Here is a 16,611-nt window from a genome sequence, read left to right as displayed (position 1 = left end):
GATGTGGAGGGGACAGGATCTCCACAAGGAGACCAACAGAGCCAAAATACCAGGGTCCAGGGTGGCCTGCAGAGACCAATACTCCAACTAAGGACCATGCATGGAGAATACCTAGACCCCCTGTTCAAAGGAAGCCCACTGGCTGCTCAGTTTCTAACTGGGTTCCCTAGTAATGGGAACAGGGGTTGTCTCTGGCATTAACTCGGTGGCCTGGTCTTTGATCACCTCCCCCTGGAGGGTGCAGTCTTGCCAGGAGGAAGATGATACAGTCAGCTTTGATGAGACCTGATAAGCTAGGGTCTGACAGAATCGGAGGAAGTCCTTCCTATCGGTGGACTAGGAAAAGGGTGTAGGGGGAGAAGTGGGAGGGTGGGTGGGACTGGGAGGAGACGAAGTAGTTGGCTGCAGTGGAGAAACAAAGTGAAGAAATTGTAATAAATGAAAAAAAATTTAAAAAAACAAATGAAGTGATAAGAAGAGAGTATAGCCTAAGTGTGCATACTATGTGTCCTAATTAAGAAATAAGGATAGATGATTAAAATATCCATGAATAATAAAAAAAACTTTCAAATGCAGATAGATTGAAAAGGTCATAGATTCAAAACACTAGAAAACCTGAGAAATGTCAGTTTAAATCCTTAGATATTGCTCTGGACTTTTTTTTAATTTTTTAAAATTTATTTATATTTTTCTAAATTACAATTTATTCACATTGTATCCCACCAGTAGCCCCCCAATTCGTTCCCTCCCAACCCTACCCACCCTCCCTATTTTCTTCCACAGTTCACTGATATGGGAGGTCCTCCTCCCCTTCCACCTGACCCTAGCCCATCAGGTCTCATCAGGACTGGCTGCATAGTCTTCCTCTGTGGCCTTGTAAGGCTGCTCCCCTCTGAGGGGAAGGTGATCAAAGAGTTAGCCACTGAGTTCATGTCAGAGACAGCTCCTGTTCCCCTTACTAGGAAATCCACTTGGATACTGAGTTGCCAAGGGCTACATCTGTACAGGGGTTCTATGGTTGTTGTTTTTTGTTTTTTTAAGATTTATTTATTTATTTATTATTTAATGTATATGAGCACTCTGCCTGCATGTATGCCTGCACACCAGAAGAGGGCACCAGATCTCACTTTAGGTGGTTGTGAGCCCTCATGTGGGTGCTGGGACTTGAACTCAAGACCTCTGGAAGATGCTTTATTTGTTCTTTTACAGATTCATACATTCATACAATGTATTTTGATCAAACCTACCCCCAGTCCTTCCATACTAACAATGCCCAGATCCACACCATCACAGCTCCCTTCTGGTTTCATGAAATCTCTATTTTAGCCACTGAATTTAATCAGTGTGTCTGATATGTATGTGGATGTAGGGATATCCACTGGAACATTTTCTTCACATCTGAATAAAACCATTGTGTATATGGTCCAGAGTTTCATTATCCATCTATCCATTGATGGATATAAGCCAGTGTCCTTTCCTAACTCTCATAAAGATATCATCAATGCACACGGAAGAGGAAGGGCCTCTGCAGCATTGAATAGTGTCCTCTCAATATAGGCCCAGCAGTGGCATGATTGTGTCTTCTGGTAGTTCTGTTTTTATCAGACTAGTTTTCAAAGTGGCTGCAAAGTTACACTTTCTATTATCAGTATATAAGCGCCCCCTTTCCCCATACCCATGCCAGTGTTTGTTGTCATTTGTACTGTTTTTTTTATTTTTATTATTTTATCATTTATTACAATTTATTCAATTTGTATCCCAGCTGTGGCTCCCTCCCTCATCTCTGTTGATGATGGTCTTTCTGATTTGAGTCTTAACTGATACAAATTACATAAAATTATTCATATATAGAGAGAGTACCATAGGATATTTTGAGACATGTACATATTGTTTAATGTTCATATCAGATACACACACCTACCATGTAGACCCTTTGAAATTATTAACATATCTCAAGACGCTCTTGGAATAAATAGAAAAGCACAATTTTGTTCCATCTGTTTTCTCTCATTATTCACAGTGTAGAATCACAAATTTTCACATAAGTTCCCATCACTGTAACAGAAGAAGAAAGGAAAGAAGGGGAAAGAAGAAAATGAGGAAGAGGAGGGAGAATGGAGAGGAGAACAGGGAGAAAAGAAAAAACAGACACACACACTGAGAGCAAAGACATCTGTCAGACACCCATGAAAGCTGATTTTTAGAAAGTAAGAGTTAAATATAGTCAACTACTACCAACTGAGCATTAGATAAAACTACCAAAATTACTTTTACCAAGATTACTTGCTTAAAAATTTGTGCAAAGGTGAAGAATCTTCTCTCACTGGTATCTGAAAAACTTGTCGTATTTTCTCTGGTATTGGTACTTAAAATTTCATGGGTCATTTCCAGGTGGTGATATGTTTAGAACCTCTTAATTAAGTATTTACTGTGGGGGAAAGTTTAGCTTTTAAAAACTATGAAAAGCAATTTTAAACACTGTAATCATATCCTACCTCGTGAAGAGCAAAGTCGAGTATGGCAGAGTAGTCAAGTTCCAAATCCCTAATCAAAGAATGTTTTTCAGTGTTTTGTTCTATAAAGATAACTTCATTTATGGCAGGAACCATCAAGAGGAGAAACGGAGTTTAGAAGGGAGCTACTAGAACTACCTAGTATGCGGGCAAAAGGCATCCTCCCAGGACTCTCCTGAGAGCCCCAGTCACCTCCTTATTCCTCAGGCTGTAGATGAGGGGGTTCAGGGCTGGGGTGATGATTGTATAGAAAACAGAGAAGATATTGTCATGCTTGGGGGTATGGAAGGAGCTAGGCAGGACATACATGAAGGAAGCACCCCCATACCACATCCCAACCACAGTCAGGTGTGAAGAGCAGGTGACCAGGGCTTTCTTCCTGCCCTCACGTGAGGACATGTGGACTACAGTGAAAAGAATTAGTGCATAGGAAGAAAGAATAGCAGCAAGAGGGGGAAGAAGGAAGGTCACACCCATCACATAAACCATGAGCTCATATGTGGAGGTGTCTGCACAGGCCAGCTTCAGCAAGGGCGGGATCTCACAGAACAGGTGTCTGATCTTCCTAGATTTGCAGAAAGGATATTGCATGGTGTAAATGGTGTATCCTACTGCACTCAGAGATGCCATGGTCCATGATATGGCCACCCCAAGCCAGCAGATCCTAGGCCTCATGAAGATCATATAGTTCAGGGGATGACAAATGGCCACATACCTGTCATAGGCCATAAAGGCTAGAAGAAGGTCCTCTGCCCCTCCCAGTGTCAGTTCCAGGAACATCTGCAGGGCACAGCCCCCAAAGGAGATAGTGTTGTCTTTAATCAGAAAATCTACAACAGCCTTGGGAGTGATAACTGATGTGAGCAGGAGGTCCATGAGAGAGAGCTGCCAGAGCAGAAAGTACATGGGAACATGAAGACGGGCATCCATGGTGATGACCAGGAGCAGCAGTCCATTGCTGGTCATAGCCAGCATGTACAGGGCGGTGAATGTGGCACAGAGCAGTTCAGGAAAACCACTGTCATCCAGAATCCCCACCAAGATGAAGCCGCTTCCCAAGGTGGAGTTCCAGAGTGTCATTCTGTGAAGCTTCCTTATCTTCCTAGGAACAGATGGTTCACTGAAGTTTTGCTAATATGAATACTAGTTTTGTAATATAAGAAACCAGCAATGACTTCAATAATATGAAAGTCTTTCCCACAGGTAAATAAGCTTGCTTCTCAATTTCCAAATTTCTAGGTTTCCATTCTACCTTGATAGTAGACGTATCTACTGTGAGCATAGGCTAATAATCACTAACAGCTGAACATTAGTAGGTCATTTCATGTAAATATTTCTCATGACACTCACCTCCCGGAAGTATAATTTAAGAAAGATTAACTATTCCTCTGTTAAGAGTAAAACAATACTCTGCTGGTGGGGGGGCATCTCCCCTTTTTTGAAGTCAAGGGTAGGGAGGACAGATAGGGTGAAGAAGGTGGGAGGAGGGACAGGTGCAGAGGAGAGAGGGGCTATGGTCATGATGTAAAGTAAATATATAAATTAAAAATAAATTTTAAAACGCAATACTCTGCTATTCATTTCATTTAATGTTTTACTAATGGTAAGCTTTCTGCATAGACATTATTCAAGTTTGAATTTCCAATTGGTACAGAGGCATTATTTAAACAAATTACTTTTGGTGTTTCCACTTTGTTCATATTTCTTTGCTCCTATTGCTTTGTACATATTTGACAAGGTCTTTCTGAGCAGCATGGAAGTTCTTGACTTACCCTCTCAAATGCTGGAATTTTAGAAATATACCAAACTGTCTAGTTCATTTTCTACATTTCATGAGTCCACATTTATCTGAAGCAAATCCTGTTGAAATAGCACATAATTTTCAAATTAGTTAGCTCTGTTGCCCATCCCTATACTCACTAGGATCCTGGGGAGGATTATGTCTGATACAAGGCAGTAGTGTATTTGAGAAAGTGTTGATTTTAGAGTTAAAACTTTAGAATTAATGGGAACATACCAGTTTTAAACAGACTGATATAAAATGTGTGCCTGGAAAGAAACAGAAACAAAGCTTAAAACAATGACTCTGCTTGTGTCTGGAAGAAATGATGAAAAAGAACTAAAGAACAGGTAGTCTGTATTGTAATTAGCCCCAGTAATCCTACCTCAGTACAACCACTGGCCCTGATGTTTGCTCTCCCTTCTACAAGTACAGACTATTGCACTGGATAGAAGGGGCACAAGGCTGCAGAGGAAGAGCTTTCTTTCTCCTAAGCTGATATTGGTGCATGGTGCCAAATGCCATGGAGAAGACAATGGGAGAAGAGTCTAAGATTAACAGAAGGCTGTGTTATGTATCACCAAAATGGAGACTGAAGCCAAGTCAGCATGAAGCTAAAGATGGGAAAGTGAGGCATCCATCCTTGTACAAATTATTGAGCTATGTCATGTATATTAACACTTCGTGAGTCTCCACTGCCTTCTCTGGGGTCATTAGTACCCTAACAGTTAAAACACATGAAAATGTGGAAGAGGTATCATCAGTTCAATCGGTAGTTTGTGGGCACTCATCATCTGTCTGATAGGTACTATCGGAAGCCAGTGACATCTACAGAGTCTAAAAGGTAGGTACTGAGATCCCAGCAAGGTAGCAGGTACATAGGCCCAGGCAATGCTCTTAGTTGTCAAAATGTCAAAAACAGAGAGACTGAAAGGGTCATGGATTCAAAGTACTAAGGAACCTGATTGAAAATAGTCATTTAAATTATTTGTTTGCTCTACACTGATTTCGGCTCAAAATGCATAAAAGGAGGTTACACATTTCATTTAAACAGATACAAAGTCCTTACCTTAGTTGCTTAGAGGCCAAAGTACCTAATGCTCCAGCTTCCTTTGGGGCTTCTTAATGACTGAAGATGTTGTATTAGAAAGGGAGAAGACAGAGGGTTTTTTTTTTCCTAGAAGTTTTTAATTGGATTAAACTTTGCTAAACTGGCAAAGCATGTTAAGTGTCCTCCCAATGTCACTGCTGTTTCATTCCTTCTCATCTACAGATGTACTCTGAAGATGGTGGTGGGAGCAGTCAGGCAGTTAACAAACATTAGGTAGTATTCTATGGAGCAAGGAAATGGCTTTCCTGTTCTCACACTTGAGAATTTGTAGAAACAACTTGCTTTGGACAGTTGCATGGATGGAGCTCCTCAAGAAGGAAGTAGAAATTCAAGAAGATGCTCAAAAGCTCCTAATGTTCTCCATCTAAATGTCCCTAAGGGTGAGAGTAAGCAGGGCCTTGTCTAGGAGAAAGCTGCTTTGTCTTCTGACCCCATGGCCTCTCTTCTCCTTTATCCTATGAATATCTTCAGAGGGACTCATATCCCATCTGAAATGGAAATGTTTGTCTAGAAAATAGTGAGTTAATGAGTACTCTTGGGTGTGTTTCCTAGCTTGCTTCTCCTGAGGTCTTCTGTCAATAATGAGCCCTAAGGTCATAAGTCTCTCTCTCCTTTGCATACAACATTCCAATTTCTTATCTTGCTAGATGCTGAGGTTGTAGACACACAACACTGACACCACAGCCCAAGAAGCCTACAATTCTGTTTATCTTTAATGAAGTGGAGTAGCTCAGGTTGCTTGTCTGGCCCTGTGGCCTCAACCATAAAATGGGCTTCTCAGGTTTTGGGGATGCTTCTTTTAGCCCTTGTAGGCCAGCCTATTATCTCTTCCCAAAGGCTGTTCCATATACAGTCTATACATGGAAGCTCTTCTCTCTACTGACCTCTGAAAACCCAAGACAGTTTCTGTATGTAGTCATGTCTTGATGTCATAGATGATTGTTGAAGAGAGCTTAATTTTCTAAGGATTGGACACCAAGTAAAAAAAAAAAAAAAAAATCCCATAGTACTAGAGTTGCAGAGGGTCTACATTAATTAAAATATTTTAAATAACCCAGAAATCAAAGACAGGTTACCAACTATGTGAATACATTTTGCTGACAGCAATCAGACCAGGAAGAAATGTTATTTAAAATGCTGATGAAACAAAACTCTACGGCCAGACGACCTGTGCATAGCTGAACTGTCAGCAATGAATAATGACAAGAGAAAATGACAGTGAGAGCCCTTGCTGATAAGCAGGCATTCCAAGAAGGAGATGCAAGCCAGATGTAGAATGAAAAAATCTGTTCCCAAGAATTGCAGAATGAGGAAGAAGCAGTCACTAGAGATGCTGCTAAGCAGAAACAGAAACAGAGCCACAATTTTCAGAACGGGGCAATGGAGGCTGGCTTCTGCAGAGAAGAGGGGGTTCTGGTGCTGCAGGCACTTCACACTTGGTACTTGAAGGTCTTTCACCTTAAATGATAAAAATACTAGAGACAGGAGAAATTAAGCCTGTGTTGGAAAATGTGTGAAGAAAGGATAGCTGAAGCTGAAAATGAGAATGTTATCTGAAGCCAGAAATGTAGAGAGTGAAAATCTGTTCATCCAGAGAGTTATATAGTAAACTGATTCCATCTGATGGTCACTGCATGTGACTTATATATAAACCTATCTTGATTTGGCTTCTACTGATTGAAAAAAAAATGATTATGGCAACTTATAAAAGAAAACATTTCATCTTGGGCTTGATTTCAGAGTGCTGCAGTACATGAATGTTATGGTAGTGTCTCAGGGTTTCTATTGCTGTGAGGAAATATAACGAGCATGAAAACTTGTTGAATTATGCTTTTGGTATGGGCCTTTTCTAATACCTGCCCTTGCTCCAAAATAATTAAAACAGAGTCCTACCAGATTTATTCAACAAGCTTTAAGCACTATAAGTGGACAGATATTCACTTACTCTAATTAAATTATGCTAGTCTGGGTACTTCCCACCCATAAGCCCATTACCTTTCATTTCAGTCTTTAGCTGCTTCTGATATATCTCTCTGTCTGCATGGCACCTTCTCTCTGTTCCCCCCTTTTCCTTCTTCCTCTTTGTCTCCCTCTCTGCCCCTTACCAGGATTAGAAATCCAGCCTTCTTATCTCCTCTGCCCACCCATTGGCTGTTCAGCTTTTCATTAGCCAGTCAGAGATAATTGGGGAACATTCCTTACACAACATTGACCAAGATATTCTTCAATAATCATGGCAATGCCCATGTCCAGACTGCAACATTTTCTCAGGGCACTAAATCGGCATCTAAATACACCGTGCACAAGCCAACCCCCAGCAACAACTCTTTTAAGGAAAGCATTTAACTCGGCTGTCTACAATTCTGACCCAGCAACAACTCTTTTAAGGAAAGCATTTAACTCGGCTGTCTACAATTCTGACCTAGCAACAACTCTTCTAAGGAAAGCATTTAACTGGGCGTCTACAGTTCTGGTCCTGCCCATTGTCATCACAGCAGAAAGCGTGGTGGCCTAGCACCATTCCCTATGAGCCTGGAGGGGCGTTCTCATTCAGGTCACCACAGGTTGGAATCATGACAACAGGCAGGATCTGTAGCTGAGAGCTTACATTTAGAGACACAACCATGAAGAGAGACAGACAGACAGACAGACAGGGGATGGTGGAAGTTGTTTAAAACTCCAACGCCTACCCCAGTGACACACGTCATCCAACAATGCCATACCTCTTAGTCCTTCACCAACGGGGACCAAGCATTCAAACATGAGTCTATCAGAGCCATTCTCAACCAAACCACCACAGGCTCCTTCCTCCCATTAGAATTCTAATAGTTATATTAACCTTCAAGTTTTCCATTATTTTTTCAATAATAAATAGACTAAAAACTGTTCTTTTTTCCACTTATTTTTTATTAATTATTATTATTTATTACAACTTATTCACTTTGTATTCCAGCTATGGCCCCCTCCCTCGTCTCCTCCCAATCCCATCCTCTTCTTCCTCTATGCCCATCCCCTAGTCCACTGTTAGAGGAGGTCCTCCTCCCCTTCTGTCTGACCCCAGCCTATCAGATCTCATCAGGACTGGCTGCATTGTCTTCCTCTGTGGCCTGGCAAGGCTGCACCCCCATTCCCCAGGAGGAGGTGATCAGAGAGCCTGCCAAGGAGTTCATACCAGAGACAGCCCCTGCTCCCCTTAGCACCATGCATGGAGAGGACCTACAACCCCTGCTCAGACGTAGCCCATAGACTCAGTCTCCAAGACTATTTCTTAATCTTGATTTTAAAGGATCCTTGTGGTGATATTGTTCATTTCTCCAGGCACTTTTTACAGTAGTTTTCTTCATTTGGGTGGAGTATGTCTCACTTCTTCCAGCCTTCTCAACTGTGCTTTGCAGTGGTTGGTTTATGCCAGAAACGAACCTTCCCAGGTCAGAATCAGTATGTTCCCTTCCCAACTTTTTATTAGTATTTTTTCCCAGGCTTGAAAAAATGAGCTGGAGATCCTGAGAAACTGGTTCTCAGTTTGCATGGTAGAAACGTCTATGAACCCACTAAGATAGAAGAGGCCATATCCTTCTTTAGAGCTACGTCAATCCTAAGCAACGCTGGAGGAAGACAGTTTTGACCTACTCTAAGATAACCTTAATCACATTACCTGCTGGGAGGAGAAAGATCTCTCTACCTGGAGAGGTGATCCATTATTGTCAGTAAACATTTTAGGTTTGTTTTTTTTTTTTTAACTTTAGTCATTTTTCTAAAGTCCACTGGAATACTTCGAAAGGGTCTCAATTCAGGAAACCCTAACCCTTAGCCCTGATCCGTGTGTGTGTGTGTTTTATTAGTGCCCTCATTTTTCCCTTTGGCAACTTACACCTCCCTTACATGCCTGTTTAGCAATAGTGTAGACCCCATACAATTTTAACTTCCATACTGTATCACACTTAGCCTGTGTTCCGTTGTCACCCCCTTTTGGTAGGATTACACTGGTTAGTGTCCTGAGCCCTCTCTGATGAAGAGGAAAGGCAATTTATCAGAGGAAACTCATTGTTCCCGGGGTCCTTGGCTGCCCTTGGAGGGCAGGGCACAAAATATGGGATGGCCTTTGTATCCCTCTTACTCTAGATGGTGTAGGTGTTTTCTGTGTATTGTTCTAGAATCAGAGCCTGGTAGCCACAAATCACACGCACGGGACCACCTGAGCACATACAGGAGTGGGTAGAGAGGACAAATAGGCCTGAGCCACAGTACTGAGGTCAAATCATTCAGTATTGAGCAGCCCTAAAAATAAACAGAGGAAAACCTGATATTAGCTAATGCACTTAGTTGCCTCTTGAATCTTAATAAGCCTTATAAGAGGCACAGGAGAGAGATGGATATTAGAGCACTCACGGGGGCCACAGAACATTTTTTGGTAACTTGAAAGAAGCTACACAGGCACCTTTGCTATTTGGGTCAGGTCCTGGTACTCTCTAGTTAGGAACTCCTGAGCAAGATAATGTTGGGCAGAAAAACTCAGACCCCACAGCCAATTTTACAGATAACATGCACAAAAGTGCCAGGACAAATGACATGCTTGGAGGATTCATTAAAATCCAGTTTCTGGGAGCAGTATGTACTGGGAGGTCACGTCCTCCGGGAGGATGGCCCCGCCAGAGCTCCCTCAGGACAAAGCTTGGGGCTCACTGCTGCCCCAGGGGTGATGAAACTAGGCAGCTGTCGCTCTTCTTTAAACACTCCTACCTGTACCTCCTTTTCAAATTCCTACGGTGCTTCTCTTATATCACAGACACCTACAGGATAGAAGAGAATGAGAATCTGAGGATATGGTCTGAAGTAATTCGGATCTGTTGTTTGCTGTTTTGATGATGGCGTTTTGAATTGGGGTGAAATGGAATCTCTTATTTTCGGTTTGCATTTCAAAGCTAGCTAATCATGATGAACGTTGCTCCTCCTGAGTCAATGTGTGCTTTGCAGATCTGAGAAGGAAATCGTGCTGAGGGACTCCGCCTCTTGCTTTCCAAGCTCTTGCCTTAGATCTCATCTTCTTCACGGTGAGGACTGGCAACAGCAGTGACTGCAGGACCATTTGACCTCTGGTCTATTGCAGCCACACCGGCTCTGAAGAGCAGCCCACCAGAAAAAACTCCTCTTTTTTTCTTCAGCATCTTGAACATCTGTGCCTACTGGTGTTGGAGGTAAGGCTCTGTCTCTGACTTAGGCAATATGTGGGAGTTGTAAGCTTTACACAGCAACACCAAAAGCTCCCGACTCCTAATAGTCTCTTATTCCTCAGTCTTCAGGCCCCAGTCTTTCCATCTTTACTCTAAACAGCACATACAGGAGCCACTTTTAATGTTTGGGGATACTTGCAATTATTATTTTTCCTTCTGGGCCAACCTGCGATGCCAGAATCCATGCTGCTGGGTGGCTGGTAAAACTCAGAACTCTGTTTCCATATGCTTGAATTTCCCTACGCTCTCGGCATCTGAATCAGACCCCACATGAATATTACCACCAAGAGGGCTGCCCAATGCCAGCTGAAGTTCCTTTTGCCTACATTTCTGCTTGATATTTAAAATAATTCAGAAAAACCATTTTTTCACTTTTTAAAAATTTATTTATATTTTTAATTTTTATTTTATTTTTATTAATTACAGTTTATTCACTTTGTATCTTAGCTGTAGCCCCTTCCTTCATCCCCTCCCAATCCCACCCACCTTCCTCATCTCCTCCCATGCCCCAAACCACTTGGAGACTGAGCTGCCATGGGCTACATCTGTGCAGGGGTTCTGGGTTATCTTCATGCATGGTCTTTGGTTGGAGCATCAGTCTCAGAAAAGACCCCTGTGCCCAGAATTTTTTTTTTTTTGATCTGTTGCTCTTCTTGTGGAGCTCCTGCCCCATCAAAATCTTCCTATCTCCCACTTCTTTCATAGGATTCGGTGCACTCTGCCCAAAGTTTGGCTATGAGTCTCAGAAGGAGGCAGAAAAGCCATTTGAAAACAACTTTTAAATTGAAATACACTGAACAATGACATAGGGAAGAGAGTTATAAAAACATGTTTTCAAAATTTTAGCTCCCTCTCCTTGATTTCTCCTGGCCATTTCCATGAGGTACAGAATTGCACCCTGGTGATTTTGGCCTCTGTCGACAGCTGTTGGTGTGAGGTCACCATACTAACAAAGCTGTTTTCCAGAAACAGATTCTTCCTCGCTAGCCCCACATGCATGTCTTGCTCTTTCTCTTTATAGGATTGGATGAAGAGACAACGATCAGGATAGGAGGAAAACTGTGAATCTTGATTCAGAGGGAAGCAGTAATACAACCCTGCTCTTTTCCTTTCCTTTGAAATATTGTTTACACCTCAGCACAGAAATCTTAAAGAATGTGCCAGGACATTTCTTTCTCCCTTTGTTTTTCTATCTATACATCTTCTATGAAATCTACCCAAAAACATTTTCAAGTCTCATATGTGACAGAAACACACTGCCCCAAAATATCTGTTGTTTTTATTTGGTTTGTTTTTGTTTTCTGTTTTTGTCTTTTTGCTTTAGATAAGCAAAGGGCTTCCACACAGAGTTTCTGGGTAAGAGCTGTCATTTTGATAAAATAGACTCTATGATATTATATATCATATGATATGACATAGAACAAGGAGAATATTAGGTGCCAAGGGACCTGTGAGACATCGTTTTCAAGAGGGCATAGCTCTGGCCAGTGTCTGTACACAGCTCAAGAGGTAAAGAACACAGGAGGGTGTTCTGTGCTGCTTTCCCTGCATTGGCCTCGTGGTGAAGAGCACAGGAGGGGTTCTGTACTGCTTTCCCTACACTGGCCTCATGGTGCTATCTTTCATCTCTCAAACTACTGAGCTCTCTGATTTAACCAGATCATATTCATGTGTAACCAACACTTCATGTAATACTTCTTCAAGAAATCCTTTTCTGAAACCTCTCTTTTATGTTCTCCATAATTCAACTATCAATAGTCAAGATTCATAATACAGATTTCTGTGTGACGCATTTTCATGCTTTTTTTCAGTTATTTTAGAACAAGTGACGTTCCTGATACATTGTAGGTTCTTTGGAAATTTTGACTGCGTGAAGGAAAATAATTGGAGCATATGGGCCTTTCAATTACGATCCTCTCACTTAAAGTCATGATCTGAAATAACTGGTGCAGAGTCACATAACACAGAAGGAATCGGTACACCTGGTGATGACACATTCAGTAGTAAATTTTCCATTTCTCTTCCAGTATGCATCTTTTTTCTTTCCTCCAACTGTGAAACACATGGATTTCTAAAATGTAGGCTGCATAGATACCATCACATGCACACACACCCGTGTACACACACACACAAATGCACATGTCCTTCATGTCCTTCTTCAAGTGGAACTAAAAACATGAATTCAGTACTTGCATAAGTCCATCCTTCGTACTGTAAACTATCACTTACGCTTGCGTCTTTCTCTAAATCCTACATAATGGTTTGGCTTTGGGCCTTCCCTGCCTTGACTTACTTTTGTAATTCACAGCATCTATCATGTGCTGTAAATATAGATATCGGCCATGCCTCTGTGCAGGCCATCTGAATTTCTTGTCCACTCCTAAATGTATCTTACTGTTGACTTCAGTTAGGCAAATGCCTTCTGTATTCTTCTTCCAATGGGCCATTAAGTTCTAGCTTGCCCACCATGTCATCCAGTTTAGAATTACTTTTCACTTCTACAGAGTAGCAAGTAGTCAATAAAGAACAGGAGGACATTTGAAAACTACAAGATATCATGTGGTCCAAAGACTAAGTATTTCTGGCAAGAAAGCTATCAGTGAGATCAGCAAGAATAGGCAGAACTCTAGTCAAAGGAAAAATAAAAATATTTTATATATTAATATTTAAATTTTGAATTGTAATCACAAGCAAACTTCAGTCAGAAACAGAATTTAAAAAAACACTCAGTGTGTTTAATATGGAGACACACATGATTATATCTATCTATCTATAAAGATATTTTTCTACGCACGATTTAACTAACACCTTAAAAAGATTCTCAATGTTTTGGAGTTCTCAATGTGCTGCTACCCATTTAATTGAAGATATACCAAAATTCAGTGAAAATTTTCAGAAACTAGATATTGTACTTAGCTAAGAAAATTTAAAAAGTTGCATATGATATTCTTGCTGGCTATCCCCCAGTGCCCTAGGGCAATTCAGATTGGGTTGAACTCCCTTAGAAAGGATCCTACTAAGGAAGCATCTGTTTCTAGGCAACAGGAAAGACGGCTCAGAATGACACTCTGGAACTCCACCTTGGGAAGCAGCTTCATCTTGGTGGGGATTCTGGATGGCAGTGGCTCTCCTGAACTGCTCTGTGCCACAATCACAGCCCTGTACATGCTGGCTCTGACCAGCAATGGACTGCTGCTCCTGGTCACCACAGTGGATGTGCGACTCCATGTGCCCATGTACCTCCTACTTCGACAGCTCTCTCTCATCGACCTCCTCTTCACATCGGTTGTCACTCCCAAGGCTGTCATGGATTTTCTTTTGAGAGACAACACCATATCCTTTGGGGGCTGTGCCCTTCAATTGTTTTTGGCAATGACATTGGGTGGTTCAGAGGACCTCCTTCTGGCCTTCATGGCCTATGACAGGTATGTGGCCATTTGCCATCCTCTGAACTACATGATTTTCATGAGTCCTAGGGTCTGCTGGCTCATGGTGATCACATCATGGATCCTAGCATCCCTCAGTGCACTAGGTCACACTGCGTACACGATGCACTTCCTTTTCTGCATGTCCCGGGAAATCAGACACCTGCTCTGTGAGGTTCCTCCACTGCTGAAGCTGGCCTGTGCAGACACCTCTCAATATGAGCTCATGGTTTATGTGACAGGAGTGATATTCCTACTGCTCCCCCTTTCTGCCATTGTTACCTCCTACTCACTAATCCTGTTCACCGTGCTGCACGTGCCCTCAAATGAGGGCAGGAAGAAAGCCCTCGTCACCTGTTCCTCCCACCTGACCGTGGTTGGCATGTTCTATGGGGGTGCCACTTTCATGTATGTCCTGCCCAGTTCCTTCCACAGCCCAAAGCAAGACAATATCATCTCTGTGTTCTACACAATTGTCACCCCAGCTCTGAACCCCGTCATCTACAGCCTGAGGAATAAGGAGGTCACTGGTGCCTTAAGGAGAGTCCTGGGGAGACACATTCTGCCAGCACATGCCATCCTTTAGGGAGACTCATAGCTTGCCCTTCACTATTCCTTCTTCAAACAAATTACTATATTCAACCATTATTTAATGTTAGTCTCTGACTCAGATGACATATGTTACATTTTCACATTATTTTTTCTTATGTAGTTGGTGTCAATAGAGAGCTTAGGCTGAATCATCTGACATATTACTTTGGTCTTGGAAGCCCCACATTTAAAAAAATTTTACAACAGACTAGAAGAGAAAGTTCTGATGTTTTAGGCGTGTTGTATGGTCGGGCCTCACTCTGGCACAGCACCAGGCTGACATAGTCAGGGATTTGTTTTCTGTTTCAACTTCACATAGTAGCAGGAACACTGCTGGTTTTAAACTCAGTGATCTCCATGAGATCTGAGCATGAGAGCATTGCTTCTTTGGATCCGGATTCTTAATTGTTAGTATAGAGAAATGCCCAATAAGTTTGGAATTCCTTTTTTTTTTTTTTTTTTGCAATATGAACTAATTTTAATGTTATTAGTAACACAGAGCCCACTCCACTGTTCCTTCAAGTGCCAGAACTAGAATTAGAAATTAGTGGTGAGGACTAACTGACATATATTCCAGACTTGAGAAACATTAACATTGAGTCTGTAAGTAAAGACATAACTATGTTGATAGTGCAAGAGAATTTAAAAATGGAACCTGGCATTTCTATTTGGGAACTTTCACAGCCTACTTAATAGGGTATTTTACAGTGCCTAAAATGAAAGTACGATCAATAAAATATAATTGAAAGCATCTGAATATAAATATAATAGAAGATATCCAATTAAGTGCTAAAAGGAGTGCATATTTTTAAATTATCTATGTACAAATACATAAACATGTTTGAAAACAGTATAAGAAATATGAATTCTAGAGTATGCATATGTCTGTATCCCACAGGAAGGAAAGTATAAATTATACTTAAATATGTTCTGTTTTATTGTATATCTTACTGGCATGGTAATTTTATACTAAAAGTTAAAAATCTTGCTCCTAATTGAAGGGATATTTTAGAATATAAGTGGAGAGGAAGAGGCATACTCTGAGTTTAAATCCTTGACCTCTTTTAAGTCTGTGCATTTTTGGACATAAAAGAAAAATCACACTTTTCCACTCCAGTTTGTTCATCTCCCAGTAATACTTGGAGAATACTGATCTCACGTGATTTTGTGTGGATTAAATGAGGTAATAAAAGAATAAAAACTACCAGCAAAAACCTCAACATTTGTACTGTATTGTTTTCTATGTTTTGAATCTTTGATCAGGCACTTACATCTTCCTATATTTATCTCGAGATATCATGTTACATATTACTTTAATTGTTTTATTTTCAATTTTTATACTTAATATATAAATGGGTTATGTTCCGTGTTGACATGCAAATATTTGGAATTATTTTGTAATGCTTTCTATGCCAATGAGTTTTCTTTTTTTTTTTTTTTTTTTTTTTTTTGGTGTTAGCTATTTCTTTTTTTTTTCCTTTTATTTTTTTATTTATTTTTTTTAATTTTATTTTATTTTTATCAGTTACATTTTATTAACTCTGTATCCCAGCCATGTCCCGATCCCTCATTCCCTCCCAGTTCCTCCCTCCCTCCCTCCCTCATCTCCACCGTGCCCCTTTCCAAGTCCACTGATGGGGGGGACCTCCTCCCCATTCATCTGATCCTGTTTTATCAGGTATCTTCAGGACTGGCTGCAAAGCCCTCCTCTGTGACCTAACAGGACTGCTCCTCCCTTCGGGGGTGGGGAGACCAAAGAGCCAGTCATCGAGTTTTCTAACCTCCATTGTTCTTTTTACCTATCAAAGTCTCTTTTCAGGCCAAAGAACTCATGTGGCAGTATAAATTCTTTTAGATTTCTTTGTCTGGTCATGTCTTTGTAGCTCACTGATTTCTAAAGAATAGCTTTGTTGGTCATAGTAACTGTGGTTAGAAAGTTTTTCTTCAGCTCAGAATTTAT

At 41.1% G+C, this 16,611-nt stretch overlaps 2 protein-coding genes across 2 annotated transcripts; one reads left to right on the top strand and one right to left on the bottom strand.

Moving 5' to 3' along the window:
- Positions 1-2,651: 2,651 nt before the first annotated feature.
- LOC110565297 (olfactory receptor 2AG1-like) lies at positions 2,652-3,593 on the bottom strand. The gene has a single exon (XM_021662950.2). It carries the CDS (start codon positions 3,591-3,593, stop codon positions 2,652-2,654), a length of 942 nt encoding a protein of 313 aa, XP_021518625.2.
- Positions 3,594-13,695: 10,102 nt separating this feature from the next.
- On the top strand, positions 13,696-14,704 carry LOC110565300 (olfactory receptor 2AG2). Its single transcript, XM_021662953.2, has one exon. It carries the CDS (start codon positions 13,696-13,698, stop codon positions 14,644-14,646), a length of 951 nt encoding a protein of 316 aa, XP_021518628.1. The 3' UTR covers positions 14,647-14,704.
- Positions 14,705-16,611: the final 1,907 nt, after the last annotated feature.

Source organism: Meriones unguiculatus, chromosome 14 (genome assembly GCF_030254825.1).
Source record: "Meriones unguiculatus strain TT.TT164.6M chromosome 14, Bangor_MerUng_6.1, whole genome shotgun sequence".
In the NCBI taxonomy this organism is placed as follows: domain Eukaryota; kingdom Metazoa; phylum Chordata; class Mammalia; order Rodentia; family Muridae; genus Meriones; species Meriones unguiculatus.
This window is presented reverse-complemented; position numbering and strand designations above follow the sequence as displayed.

Coding starts and splice junctions, on each gene's coding strand:
- LOC110565297 (XM_021662950.2), bottom strand. CDS start 3,593: ATGACACTCTGGAACTCCACCTTGGGAAGCGGCTTCATCTTGGTGGGG.
- LOC110565300 (XM_021662953.2), top strand. CDS start 13,696: ATGACACTCTGGAACTCCACCTTGGGAAGCAGCTTCATCTTGGTGGGG.